The sequence below is a fragment of the Pyxicephalus adspersus genome, chromosome 5, assembly GCF_032062135.1.
Source record: "Pyxicephalus adspersus chromosome 5, UCB_Pads_2.0, whole genome shotgun sequence".
Taxonomy (NCBI): Eukaryota; Metazoa; Chordata; class Amphibia; order Anura; family Pyxicephalidae; genus Pyxicephalus; species Pyxicephalus adspersus.
In genome coordinates, this window is record NC_092862.1 from 37,900,099 (window position 1) to 37,915,934 (window position 15,836).

Here is a 15,836-nt window from a genome sequence, read left to right on the forward strand (position 1 = left end):
CAATCTTATCCCACGTACCTTTCTGACCTGATAGAAAAATACACCTGTAGCTGCTCTCTTTGCTCCTCCAATGACCTATTAATGACTTCCCCCCTCATACCCTCGTCACACGCACATCTCCAAGACTTTTCTAAAGCTGCCCTGACACTCTGGAATGGTCTTCCATTTCTATTTTCTGCTCATTTAAATGGGCACTCAAAACCCATCTTTTCAAACTTGCCTACCTGTCTTCTTCCGCCTCTTAAAACACTCACTACTTACCCCACATTCCATATTCCCCTCCGATTGTGTGATACTTCCCCCCACCTTGTTGATTCTAAGCTTTTCTGGGCAGGGTTCTCTCTCCTGTGTCACTGTCTGTATCTCTCTGTCAATTGCAACCCCTATTTAATACACAGCATTGCATAATATGTTGGCGCTATAAAAATATTAATATTAATGCAAATTCCCAGGCTGTTCTTTTGGACCTGGCTTCACTAACCTAGGTGTTGGAGAATTGGAGGTAAGACTTGTGTAGGCGTTAAAACCAGAACAGGGTAAAAGCACCAGAGCCTGTACATTATAAAACAAATAGGCAACAGTTTCCATATTTCTGCTCTCTTCTGCTTTTTGGTTTATTGTTCAGCCCAAGCTTTAACAGACATATATTCATACATGCTGATGTAGAAGCAAGCATTGTAAAAGATTTGAGAGCCACTTGACAATGAGTGTTCAATTCAAACAAAAAAAATATCTTACAGTATATCTGATTTAGTGTAATGTTTTTTTTTAATTCCTGAATGCTTATACGCATATAAATGTGTTGACTGACTCAGCAGATATATTTGTGCAGCAATCAATTAGATACTGATCCTATTATATGGGTTCCCCTGTGAATCAATAGAATCTAGACACAAATTAGTTTTGTTTTAACACCCAGATAGGTTGATGGATTAGTTGGGTATCATACACATATCTCCTGGCATTACCTGTCAGAGACCCACCTCTATGTCCTTGGGAAAGGTGAAAGTCAGAGAGTTAGAGACTGATGCTGTAAAGGAATTGTTGGCATGACTCATCTAAACACAATGGGCCTGATTTATTAAAGCTCTCCAAGGCTGGAAAGGATACAATTTCATCAGTGAAGCTGAGTGATTCAGCTAACCTGTAATAGATCCATCTCAAATTGAAAACAGAAATGAAATCATTTACTAACTAGCTAATGACTTTTAGGAACTTTACTCCAGGTTTGCTGGATCACCCAAATGCCCAGCAGAGCTAGGGGGCTCGGCACTAGGGGAGACACATTGCACTAAAGCTGGGTGCTGTGTCTGAGCTAGCTTAATAGCCAGTGATGATTAAGAGGCTATTTCCTAATTGGCTGGCGGGAGAGGCGATACTGAATAAATGTGGAAGAGCAGGGATGCCCGGGCTCAGAACTGCCAGCATGTGCAGGACAGATGCACCTGCGCTTTAACGAGAAAGAGATAAGTGAAAAAACCAATGCAGACAGGGACGTAGGAACACCATACTGGGCTTGTGTTGTCCTGCACCATGTCTTAGAACTAAGTCTTGTTCTGTGCCTGTACTCATTTAAAACCCTGCCTTTTTGTATTATACCTATATTGTACTGTGTCCACGTACCTTGGCTTCTCCAGATGTCCACTAAAAATATCATTACACTGCAAATTGTTTCCGGTATTTGTGTATAAACACTTAATTACAATTTAACTAAAAGATTATAATGATACCATGCAGCATATGCTGTATACAACTAGCACTCTAGAATGTATGACTAAAAAGCAAATCTTACCTGGTTCAAGTCCATCGTGTCCTATAATAACAGTGCGTAACTCACCAAGATGAACAGCTTCCACAAAGAAAGTGTCAGTCTAAACAAAAGCAATTAAGGAAAGCTAAGTAAAAGCTTAATATAATTTGGATAACGGGTGATGTTGTTTTAAAATGCACTGTAAATGTTTTGACATTCACTTGGATTATAAGAATGACTTTTTAATTTAATTACAATAAAAGCAATTTAGTTATACTACTGTAATCAATTATTTATAATGAAGTCACATAATTGCCAGACTTCATCATTCTAACAACAGCACAATTTTGTCAATAGGATCTTAATCTTAATCCTGGATGCCAGGGGAACCAAATCCAAAAGACTGTAGCCAAAAGCTAAATAGAGGACTTATTTTTGCATTTGTAAAAGAACAATAATCTGTAACTAATTAAAAACGTTTCTACATAATTGCAAGCATGCAGATTATGCATAATTAGATAAAGGCAATATGTGTAAAATCAACTGGTCAGGTCTGGATTTTTGCACAGTCAACACTGGCTATGGCCTAGGGTGGTAGGCTTATCAGGAGTGCCATAAAGCTACTAACCAACAATTGGCATTAATCACTGATAGTAATAAATTCTTTTTTACTGTAAAGAACTAAAACCCTGCTTGTCAGTGCAAACTACCTAGGTTTTTGTTATTGTTGTCTCAGCACTGTTTGGTAATTTGGTGGTAGGAAAATGTACTGTTTATTTACCTATATACCACAATTCATATCTAAACTTTTTTTCCCATACAAGCCAATTGAAGTGTGCATATCACATAATTCCACCTAAACATCCTTTTCCCTATAGTCCCTATAGTCCATGGGAAGTCTATAGGAAATTCTGTATTTTCATATCAACACAAGCATTGTCAACTGAGGGGGGAACAAGATAATCAAGTTGGGTAACAGAAGGATAAATCCAGCCCTGGTCAGACTATCGTCTAAGGCTATGTACACGTCAGAAAATTCTCGCCTGAGTCAAACAATCAGGCAAGAGACTGACGTGTACAGAAGTTGTCCAATGTCCTTGGATCAGGAGGAATCCATAAACAACAGACAACGAACGACTGCTCGCTCGTTCACCCCCCTCCAAACAGAATAAAATGGCGCTGTGTGTATATAGCATTTGTTTGTTCATCTTTCTGACTTTTGTCTCATGAAAGATCATTTCCAACAACAATAACTGAGTGTGTACATGCAGCCTAAATATTCATTTTGTGTTAAGATATCATAACCTGTGCTTTAAATAGCTTGAGCACTTACTTTCTTTTAATTCAGTACCCCAAACCTGTGTCTTTCCTAAACCACTATGGTCAGAGCTTTATCATTATATACCTCTCCCCTGCCCAACAATGTTTTGCATATGAAAAACCAATAAAAGAATTCCCGAAAATCCATGAAAAAATGGGCACCAAGACATATTGTAATAGTAGCAACCAAATTTCTCAGTTAGCAAAAACTTAGGAACCATCATTCAGTGAATGTAGACAGCTGAACCCATGAAGTAAAAACCCTATAATGACTTAAAGGTTTATGTTCTGATAAAAATAAATTGCAAATGATTAACTTTAGGGTTATCACTGTATGGCATACATATCTCTGTATATGTATATATCTGGTACATATATATAGTGAATGCCAGCTACTTTGACATTACAGCTATAGGTAAATTATTAGGTGCTTAAAGTATGTAATACTTTTTTGGGAAGGGACTTAAATACCCTCCTTTTAGAATCTGGGGGTGGCCTTTAGTATGTCATATCTTAGAAGATTTAAACCAAGAAAAAAACCCTAATCACTTACTTGTCCTTTAAAGAATGGAGTTGGTTTGTTTGACCTTAACAATTGCCTTGAGCCTGTGTCACCATATTGTCCACTGAGTGATATGTAGACATTGGCTTCTGTTTCTGCATTCCATAGATCTCCTGTTACAACCTGAATTTTGTATTTTGTGACTGAAAAAAAAATGTGTAATTTAATTTGGTGGATAAAATTTTTAAAGATCATGGCAATACAGTAAAAAAACATATTGTTGCATAATTTGTTTCACTAGAACCTGGTTTATATAAGTTCTTTTTAAAAGTTTTCCTCAGTTAATGAATACTAATTGTATGATTAAAAATATTTAAAGGGGCATGCAGCTTTTTCCCTCTACATCCCAACCTATAACTTGAAGCAACATATTTTATGCTTCAAAATGTACATGTCAAAATGTCATATTGGGTCTCTAAAAGTTTGATGCACTGTTGCACTGTACCCACTTGTCTCTAAAAATAATATCCTTTGGACAAGTGAGACAAACGTGGAGATGTTTAGCCATAATACACAAAGCCACATTTGGCAAAAACCAAACACAGCTTATCTGCACATCTCATACCAATTGTCAGTGCATGGTGGTAGTGCTGGGCCCCCTGCAGTCAGTAAGTCTACCATGAACCCCTCTGTAAACCAATGTATTTTAGAGTCAGATGTAAGTCCATATGTGTGATAGCTAAAGCTTGGCCAGAAGAGAATCATTGTATTACAATGGCCTAGTCAAAGTCCAGACCTCAACCTGACTGTCATGATGTGGCAAGACCTTGTGAGAACTGTGCATAAACAAATGCCAAAAACCTCAATGAACTGAAGCAATGTTGTAAAGAAGAGTGGGATAAACTTTATCCACAATTATGCGAAAGACTGATGAAGTCATAAAGAAAATTATTATTTTAGGTTATTTCTGCTAAAGGTGGTTTTAAAAGTATTTAATTTTTGGGGTGTACCTATTTTTCACACATTACTTATCGATTTTGACTTTTGAATTTTTTGAAATAAATAATGACACAGTGGAGTCTGCTGTGTATTGTTTGATCCCTGAAGTTAAACTTCCAAGATGTTCTCCTATTAGCATCAATTTATATATCTTGCCATAGATGCCACATCCCAGCCCATGATATTCCAGTCCTTCACAAAAGGGATAATGAGTTAGTTAGCTTTTGTTAGCCCTTTTGTGAGGGACTGCTAATCGATATGATGTGAACTGCATAATCTTTAACTCAGTTGTCTTCTGAAGAAGCGGACTAAAGTCTGAAAAACGTGTCAAGAGCATAATTGTGTTTAAATGCAATTTTGTTAGTAAATTATGTTGGAATTTTACAAATTGTTATGTGGATTGATGCCTTAAAAGTCCCTTATATTATTTTAGTGTTTTGTTTATTACCCCTAAAGTTGTTTTGAAATAAATGTGAAACCTAATAAGGGCCAGATGATTTTTTTATTATGTTTTAATGTTTTCTTGTTTTCTGAACTAAAAATCTAAGAATTCACTAGAACATTTTGCAAATAAATTTGGTACATAAACATGTTTAGTGGAGCTTAAGAAGATCAACAAATCTTTTCTGATCAGCAAATCTTTTCCGATTTATCAACAATCCTTTCTCATGTACTGAAATTCCTTGAACAGGTCAAAGATCTTTGGTAATACTGAAATATTTGTGACAAGATAGAAAACATGCAATACTCTTTCAGGACATAAATATTGTAATTTACTAATGGTCCGGCATGCCGAAATGAAAATTAAAAAAACTGCACAGGAAACTGCTCTGCTACTTTGCTACAGAGGTATGTAGAAGTTGGTGTTAGTGGTGTTTGTGCAGATTAGTTTATGAGGGTTGGGGGTATAGTGTTAGAAAGTTTTATAGTAAAATCATAATTGTCTAACACATAGTGTAATTGTGGGAAGAAGCACAAAAAAAGTATTCTTTTATTTTTTTATGCAGCCATATTCCATTAAGGCTTCTTTAAATAGGTTAAGTCTTTCAATAAATCATTACAGTTATAAAAACATAAGGTCATGTTTTGTTTAGGCTGAACTTTACATGATGCATGGTTGTCTCAGTCAGCAGGAATTTCACACTGACTTTGTGTGCGGTTGCAGAAACCTTCTAACATGATCCTGTGCCATGCAGCCTCTAAGTTATTGGTGCTAAAAAAAACAGGTTAGATTCATTGCCAGATAAAATATTAAAATTTGTTTGCCATAGGGATTTAGAGAATAAGGGACAACTGCACAGCATGGAAATTAGAATTACTGTGAAGCCGCACCTTCTCTGCAAGCAAATGTGTGAATTGTTCATACATGACCAGAATGTACATTAGGGGAAAAATGTCTTGGAAGTTTTATGGTAAAGAACAAAGTAAGCAAACACTTTAAGCTGAACAGAGATGATAATGAACTGACACTGTTACCTGTCAGTTTGGCATGGCCGTGTCTAAGTATTGGAAGCTCCCTGCAGATCTCCCCATCATCCTCATCTTGAGAAAGCCAGCGCTTTACTTTAATGCAGAATTGCTCATTGGAGAAAACGTTTAACAGCTGGACCTGCATAGACCAACACCATGTTGAGTGGATTATTTCTAAACTTTTGTAATTCCTAAATTATAGGCTTTGTTTACTTTAGGATTTGTACATACACCAGTATCTTGAAGACATATGTGAACTAGCAAAATATATCTTCACCAAATTCACTATGCACTATGGTTTATATACATGGACTTTGCTAACATATATAATTTTCCAAAGAATATGCAATCTGGCATCCAAACATATGCTAGTTTATCTGTAGTATACCTAAAACAAATATTTTCTGCTATGTTTCTGGGTCTGTTCACTGTTTTTAATACACATATTATTTTGAACAAAACTGGATAACATGTACACTGTTATTGGTAAAGGTAAAAATAAATTTGTAAAAGCACTCTGTACATGGAAGGTTATATACATGTACATATCTTTGTGAACATGCACAAGATAAATTTAAACTGTGGCCAAAATTACATATTCTAGTGCTTGAAATGTCAATTTCTTTGGTAAATACCCACAAATAATAATTTTTACATTGTTTTTCATTTTTTTATAAATTTCTTACAAAACATGTTGATACACACAGTCCACAGTTTCAGTTTCATTTTTGAGGGACAGTTAGTGACATGACTATGGACTATGTAACATGCTGCGTAATATGTTGGTGCTATATAAACACTGTTTAATAATAATAAGAGATAAGGGACACTTTTTAACAACCACATAATTCAGTATCTTTTGGTACCAAATACACATCCTTGACTACAGCTTTAACTATAGTAATGCATTATCTATATAAGTAATTTCCTTTTTTTAATCCATAATGAGTACAGAGATATTACCTCTTCACAGTGCCAGCCCGGGGATACGCCAGAGTTTGTGTGTCCAATGCGTATCTTATAAACATCCCCAACATCTCCAATGTTAACCTGAAATATAGAGATATGACTTTCTGTTTATACCAAAGAATTCCAGATTCAGCCTGATTATAAACAACCTTGTAATATAAATGTGATAGCCAAACCAGGTATGAAATATAGCAATCAAAATACTTCACCTAAAGCGTGTCTTTAGCAAAAACCTTAGTATTATTTGGGTTTTGATTGGTGAAAAGATGGAGTCCCTGTTGGTTCACCTTCTCTATTTGTACTGGTAACTATTGTTATCACAACAAAAAATTAGTGGAAAACCCAACCCTTTTTTACCCATCACAAGAAGGGAAATAAAAGAGAGTATTTTTAGTTGAGACTCCATACCCAGAACAGATTTTCCATAACTTCCTAATGCTTTCATAGGAAGAAAAGGGAACCATTTGCAAGGGGACTGAAGACTAACAACACAATTTAATCATTCCTTATTAAAACCAACCCCAAAAGAAAGTATTGGATGGGGAACTGAAGGCAATCAAGCACTCTGCTGTGTATTTAATAATAGTTGTCAATATTCCAGTCTAGAAGATCTCCCTTTGTCTTAGCAGGCACATTTTTGCTTGTCAACTGAGCTACTTGTGTCTTTGGACTGAGATCTTCCTATATTTATATGTGGAGCTTAATTCTCTTGTGCACTCGAATTGAATTTTATGGATTTGTTTGACAGGTGACACAAACATTATGACAGTGGGCGGTTTCTGTCCATGTTCTGGATATTACTAGATCACTACAACTATCCTTTTTATTATTTGTTTATTTATTACACTGCTGCAAATCCACACATTATCCACTTTTATTGCTCCAGGAAGTATTGTGTGTATGCATGAGAGGATGCTGTCCCTCTCCAGTGGCCAAAGACTTGTAGATTTCTTATATGATACGTACATCAAAAGTATCCTCACGGCCACTCTGGAATGCATCATCTTGACTACTGTACAGGAAAACAGGTGAGGAGGCTCTGAGATGTCCATAAAACATGATGTATACTTGAGATGTTGTCCCAGCCGATGGAAAAGCACTAGTGAAGACAGAAACTTTCCATTTTCCAGCTAAAAAATAAAATATGTGTATAATAAAATGAAAGCTTAACCCTCATTTACAGTGACATCAGTGTAATTGCACCTTATGACACCATGTAAAACTCGGTAAGACTGCACTCTTCTTTAAATAAGAAAATAAGGAAAATTCAGAAAAGGAAGGAAATATCTGAAATTGAAGCTTTTAGATTGGTCTATATGTCTGTAATATTTATACACGCACCAGTATAATATTTAAATCAAGCACATCTGCAAGAGATCTACATAAAATCTAAAGTCTGCCTGCCAGCCCTAAAACTGTACAACTGAAAAAGAACTCTATGTTGATCCTTCTATAAGGAATTTTCTAAACTGAATGCCATTAGTATCCTTTTTGGTTTAGGTTTAGATATATTAGGTGTATCTTGGTGCCACCAGGTCTATGCTATAATATACCTAATAGCGAAGCTGGATTCAAAGTGACTAAAATAATATAAACCCCTCAATGATGATCAAATCCAGTAAACCAGCAAATTGCTCTCTGAAGATTGGACAAATCTGCATGCATATATTTGGGAGACTAAAAAAGTTTCAGTTTACAGACTTGCCTGATTTGAAACCATTTTACACGGTACTTTTGCCTATGTGTTCTCTCTAAGATAATGTTTTTGTCAGTTGAAGAGTTTGTTATCTCTGATTGCCAGTCTCAGCCATTGCTAAATAATATAATAAAGAAACTAGTTTATAATAGGTTACTTTTGCTTTGGCTGTGCCTTGATGCATGGTGTAATTATATAGTAAAGCACAAACAGTTTTAAATATCATTTTTCAAACCAATGGTTAGACTATTTGTTCTCAGACCCTTTAAGAATTTAAAATATTTTGTGAGGTGCTCCAAAATGCCTGGTATAAACAAGTAATGGACAAAGCGCTATTTGTAGTGGTTGACAGTCAGAAGAATGCCCATAAGTCACAATCTTTGGGAGGCCAATCAGCCTCAGCTTAAGGAAGCCCTAGTAACAGTGGTTCTGGCTCCTCGGTTAGAAGATACAAGCTTACAGACAATTAATTAATGAAATTGAAAGGCCAAAGGTAGTTAGGTTTACCAGGAGTTAATGAACTAGGTTTGGGCAATATTATACTCATCCATGATCCCTGCTTCCTGCAGTAGTGCGATTTGGAGAACCAAAAATGTCACCTTGTATCTGCATTATGTCACATAAATATATGTTCTCTTGTTTTCTCATAGAGTTTTCCTAGTTATTACACATTTTACTTGAATTCTAACTGTGAATAAACAGAAATGAACCCCATCATTTAGGGCAAATTGATGATAAACAAAGTATGAGTTCATGTATACAATAGGCATGTATACCTAAGTTATTAATAGAATCCAAAGTATAAGGATATACTAATACAGTGGTCGCCAAACTTTTGGACCTCACAGACCACTAAATTCAAATTTTAAATCCTGTGGACCATTAATATGATTTTTTTTAAAAAGAAAAATACATTTATAAAACAATGACCTTCCTAATGCTGCCTGACAAGGACTGTGGATGCTCTGATTCATTGATCAGCTCATGGTTAAGTGAGGTATTACTATTAATACTAATATCATTAGTTGTATTATCTTTGGTATTACTAAAGAAATGTGAAATATTTGTTTGCTTTTTCTCACTCATTATGGGTTCATTTCATTCAAATTTAAGACCAAACAAGAAATGATAGTTATCAAAGTCAAATGATGTGATGCCATTAAATATAGGAGTGAAAGAAAATACACAGTTAAGCTCATACATACCTAAAAGAGCACCTGAGAAATAAACAAATAAAATAAAACAATCGGATGAGAATCGGTATTCACAGAATGGGGTGACTGTTGTAATGGTGGAAACATTACTGAAGCGTACGGTTCGGTAACGGTTGCCTCATACAAAGTAAATGTTTAAAAAAAGAAAAGTTATGTTTACTGCAAACAACCAATATTGCGTTAGCGTTGAAAATTAATACAGCTTCACCTTATTTACTAACATTCAGTTGGCAAAACATTAAATTTTCCACGTGTTCATCCTCTATTACTTTTTGTAAATGTGGAATATGCTAAATTAATGTTGTATAACCCCACCACTACTGTTTTGATTGCTACTAATGGGAATTATAAATTAGTATCTTTCTAAATAAAATACCATGATAGTGGCCCTCCAGTAGAATAAGATTTTATTTGTTGTGTATGTTGTTGACTTGCATGTTTATGAATACTGACCAGCAGAGGGAGCAAACGTTCAATGACACTAATGTACAAAATATGCCCGATTATTTAAAGCTCTCCCAGGCTGGAGAGGATACACTTTCATTAGTGAAGCTGGGTATTCCAGCAAACCTGGAATGGATCTGGTGCAGGATTGAAAACATTTGCAAACAAATAGCAAAATACTTTGAAGAAATCCATTCCAGGTTTGCTGGATCACCCAGCTTCACTAATGAAAGTGTATCCTCTTCAGCTTTGGACAGCTTTATTAAATCAGCCCCAATGTACTGACACCTTTCTCCCTTCTTCTAAACCAGCTCAGGTGGACAATACACATATTATTGAGGCTCAGGTTTACTGCTGCACTGCTGCCATACATTGAAGACAAATCCTTAAGGTTTCAAAATATTTGTAGTCCTGGAGAATTGTATTGTGGTCCTGAATGTGCAGTTTGGCTTGGGAGAACATTTTTAAAAAGCAAACTGCATGGTCTTTGAACTGTGTGTTCAGCATGTTTTTATGGGTCAATAAGGAGGATTGTAAAGCAGAGCTAAACTTGCATTACTCACCTGTTCCCATTCCCTCACAGGGTGCCACTATTTTCTTTTATATCTTGTGGTAGACAAATTTCTGCCATCTTGATTGACCGGGCCAGGATGGCGTAAGAATGCGTAAATGTGTTTATTCATTCCTAGCATGTGCAGAGAAAGCCTGGAATGCCAGGTATCCTGGCAAGCAATGCTCAATAAGGCCAATAAAGGGGTCGAGTTGAATTAATAAAGTGTACCTAAACTCAACATTTTTATTCAGAAAGGGGTAGACAATCCTTTTATATAAAGTAAAAAATTACCTTTTTGTGCCTTCACTTTCATAACATTTCTTACTTTTTCTTGGTTATTAAAGTGATACAATTTGTAACCCTTTAATAACATGGTATGTGTAAAAATAACATGACGGTGCTCTTCTTTCCATTACTAACTTCCATTACTATAACTTCTTTTGGTGTGTGTTTTTTTGGTAAGCATAAAAGCTGTCTTTTTGTTTGTGTTTAATGATTCTTTAATTTTCAGTGTTATAATGTGTTTTATTTTCTTTTTGTTGGAAATGTTTATAGTCTAACAATGTTTCTACTGAATGCATTAAATGTAAGATAAATATGCAAAAACCATCAAACATGATAACACTTTATAAAACACAATAAATATATATTGATCATTTTTACACATCTATGGTTATGATGCTTTTTAATACGATAACTGGGAGCAAAGTAAACTTCATTCAAGTTTGCAGACTTTACCTTCAGATACCAAAAATCATTTAATGACTGCATAACTAACAAATTTAAGGTTTTTTTTCCTAAATGAATGTTTGCAAGATAAAAATGTTCACCTCAAGTACCAATGAGAGAATTTCTTAGAACAGTAGGTGTGATAGGACTACAGAAAAATGTCGGCTCCACTCCCTAACATAACATCGGTCTGTTGTTCACAGTAGGAGTTGGGCAATAGTATTGTGTGAAGAACATGCAGTCCCCAGGACTATTAGCATTATCAATTATTTTTTCTACTTATTAACTAGACATATCAACACATTTTCCTTGGGTTATTTAACAATCCAAAAAGTAAGCAAAAAGTGAAAATATTTGTTAGGATTTACACATACTTTAAACTCTTAGCGAATATTCATTTTTTACTAAATGAACCTTTTTAAAAAAATAACCCATTGTAACCAGTGCCTGGAATGTGATTCTTTGTTCACACACCATCAGCAAGCTGTAGTCAGGCTTTAGGTTTTCAAAGACATATTCCCATAAAAGAACCTTTACAGTACTACTCTGCAAAGAACACGCATTCTAATATTTTCTGCATGCAGATATTTAGAAGTTTAAAATCCAATTGACCGTGGAATAAATGGTTCTCCAGTGGTTAGCAATAAATAGGTTTATATGTGCCTTCCTGGAGGGCAAAAGTTTACACATCAGTGATCTTTCTACCACACTGCCTTTTTCCTTGAGCTTTTATTATAGTGAATTGTAACATGAATATTAATCTGAACCATTTTACCAGCAGCGGTTAATACTATCATGCTTTATGATGGCTTATTCTCATTTACTGCTCCCCTATGCTAGTAAAGTTTGGAATTGCTTTGAACTACACAATTATATAGAATTCAATTTGTGAGAAAAAATACGTGTGACAATTACTTGTGTTGATGAGTGCACACAAAACATTTATTTCCACGCATAAAGACATCTCGCAATACATGAGTAAAATTAAACAGTCCGTACCAATATCATTATAAGTCACAATTTAAAAAGAAAATATTTCCCGTTATTTTTAGAAAAGTATGTTATTAACAATTTTTAGGACACAATGTAATATAGCAATTTTAAAACTTTGCAATAAAGCAAACTTTATTACTGGTTTGTATAGTAAAACATTTTAAATTATTGGTGTGCTGAGAGACAAACTGGCTTTTAATACTTCCATAAGACTGGTACTTACTGTTATCTATATCATGTCATAGACAGAAAGCAAATCTAAACCTAAGTTTAAACTTAAAGTTTTTTTGTCTTCATTTTTATATGGGGATTTAATCTGGCAATGATTAATCCCTATACTATATCTGTGAAGGATCAGTTTTATATACGGATGAGCGAGCAAAATTTGTAATTTTGATATTCCGGCACACCGGGCCTTTCACGCTTACAGAACATGTAAGCGAGAACAGCCTTGTGATTCACCACAAGGTTGTGTTCTCGCCGAATGAACGGTCCAGGTTCGCACTGTCACTGGGCTGTACTTATCAATGATATAAATGGAGAATCTTTATTGAGAGCTCATCTGACTTCGCCTGCAGTCGCAGCTGAATGGAGGCACCTCCAATCAGCTGTGACCGTAGGTTCCCACAGTCACTGGGCTGTACATATCAATGATAAGTACAGCCCAGGGACCGTGGGACCTGCACCGTGGACTTCGATGGAATTCGCTAAATCGGTTCGCTGAAATTTTGCAGGCCCATTGGAAGTTCAGGGAAATTTTTGCGAGACTGTAAGAGGCATTCTCACTCATACCTAGTTTTATAACACAGGCAGAGAGCAAGAAAGTTATCAGCTTTCAATATTCCAGGCAGGATCAGCACATGTAACAAAAACTTTTACGGCAAATACCCAATCTACCATGTGTAGGGGGGTAATTTAAAATTTAATTTAAAATTTAAATACGTTTTAATGATTATGACAAGCATGAATCAAAAGACCAAAAATGCAGTTTTTTTTTACAAATATTAGTGGGCCCAACTATTATTATTTAGTGATATAGGGACTATGTCCAATGTAAGAAATATATAGGGTCTATGTTTTTATGAACTATTACCAATGAAAAAATCAGGTTCAGGTCTGCTTTGAAAAAACAAAACACACATAAAGCCTGAGTTTGTTGTCCTACTTTCTAAATTCTGATCTGACATTACTATACCAATCATTGTCTGCCAGCCTGATAGACTGGGCCACTAGATGATGACACATGTTTTCAGCTGGAGTGACTGAGCTGCACTAAACCTGGTATGAGCAGGTATAATATGACTTGTTTAAAAAAAATATGAATTCTGACTTGGAGTTTATGAATTCCAACTGTTTCATGTTCTGAGCGTCTCTTGCATCCAAATTTTAAATCTCAGAACGAAACAAGAATTCTGATAAGGACTAATACAACTAGTTGGTCACCAAAACAGGCAATCAGTGTTTTTCAGAAGGGTATCATCTATCTTGTCATATGTCAAGTTTACTTTTGTTCATATATCTCTGTAAGTGTAGTGTGTTTTATCAAATATGTAAAATATATAAATATATATATATATATATATATATATGTAAAAAAAAGTCATAAAACAAATTCTATTCTAACGTAAAATAATCAAAGCCCCAAGAATAACCCAAGAACTGCTTGTAAAGATATGACACATCTAAACCTGAAATGTATTTACCACCTTTACCATTACTTTTCATACATATAAACAATTCAGGTATATATTAGATATTACAAGACGTAAAAAAAAACAAGGTTACATTCTTGTTTGAATTACAAATACACAGAGTTGGTTTGAGTTACAGATGCAACCATCATAAAGTAATTAAATGAATGCCAGTCTGTATACTTTGTTGGGAGCTGAATATTAAATATATTCCTAGCAGCATTTTTTTTAAAACAGTGGGGGGTTGACTAAATCTTAGTTCATTAGAATCAACAAGAGGCACATGTCTAATTATTGTGAAGGGTCTTCAGAATAGTAAGTAGGTGTAAATCTTAGTAATGTATACTACTACAATATTGCTACAAATTTAAATGTAGTTAAATCACTAATAGATTATTTTGTGTTAGTTACTTATATTTGAGGATTTGTATCTGAAATGTAATCTGGCAATTTGCAGTTTAATTCAGTATATGACCACAGAACATACACATTTTTCATATTTTATCGATAAAAAATGGTGCAAAAAACACATTTCCTCTCCTTATTTCCATAACCAAAAAGGTCCAGAAGAATGTGCGGAACATGTATTTTTTGTTTTGCTCAGACAAACAATATCTTGCATGTATTTAATTCAGATAGATGTATTTTTGTGTAGAATTCCTTGGTAGAATGATGGCAACACCACCAAAGAATAAAATCCAGAGCTAATTATGTATCTAGAAACATAATACTTAAACAGTTCACTTCCTGATTCCCAACAGGATAACATCAGATAATAATAGCATTTTATTTTAAATTGATATAAAATGTATATACCATAGCTCTATCAAAGTAAAAAATATATCTCTAAATAGCACCATTGAAAGGAGAAAGCACTTTACAGTTAAACTGGTATTTAGAATACTTCCGAGTATATAAATATTAACTTTTGATGCCACCTTTTGGGGCTAAACACATTCAAATTCACCTAAACACAAACATATATAATTATAAGTGCATCCATTACAAAGATGGGACTTATGGCATATGACCATCATTTCAATATCACAACTCATGGGAATCATGTATAAAGCAGGGAATCTAGCATTCATTGAAACATTCCCTGGTGGGGAATCTTCCAGGTCCACGTGTTTCAATGGTAGTATCAATGGCAGTTTCAATGCCAAATTACCTGCTTTAAAATAATTATAATAGACCCACTGGAAGGTTTACCATACAATGAAGAAACACAAGGTGGTTATAGTAGGTGAAATTTAGTGAAATCAAAAATAGTTGCTTAGATAAACTTTATATAAATATTCACATTTGCATATGCTTTGCATTTATTTACTATATGCATTGAAATAACACAAATTAATAAAGTTACAAATTAGTTTAAAGTTAGCTACGTACACACTTCCAATTATTATCGTTTGTAAACGAACGACGAACGATCCTGCACGATATCTGCGAACGATCGTATAGCACCGATCCTGTACATACAGATAACGACACGATCGTTCAAAG

At 34.8% G+C, this 15,836-nt stretch overlaps 1 protein-coding gene across 2 annotated transcripts in view; it reads right to left on the reverse strand.

The window, feature by feature from the left end:
- RP1 (RP1 axonemal microtubule associated) overlaps positions 1–15,836 on the reverse strand; it is a 198,862-nt gene that overhangs the window by 154,652 nt on the left and 28,374 nt on the right. For both annotated transcript variants that reach the window (XM_072411198.1, XM_072411197.1), the window contains exons 4-8: positions 7,977–8,140; positions 7,005–7,091; positions 6,048–6,180; positions 3,624–3,775; positions 1,793–1,871 (exon numbers count right to left, since the gene is read on the reverse strand). In XM_072411198.1, the coding sequence (XP_072267299.1) occupies positions 1,793–1,871; positions 3,624–3,775; positions 6,048–6,180; positions 7,005–7,091; positions 7,977–8,140 (615 nt within the window). The remainder of the gene's footprint in view (positions 1–1,792; positions 1,872–3,623; positions 3,776–6,047; positions 6,181–7,004; positions 7,092–7,976; positions 8,141–15,836) is intronic.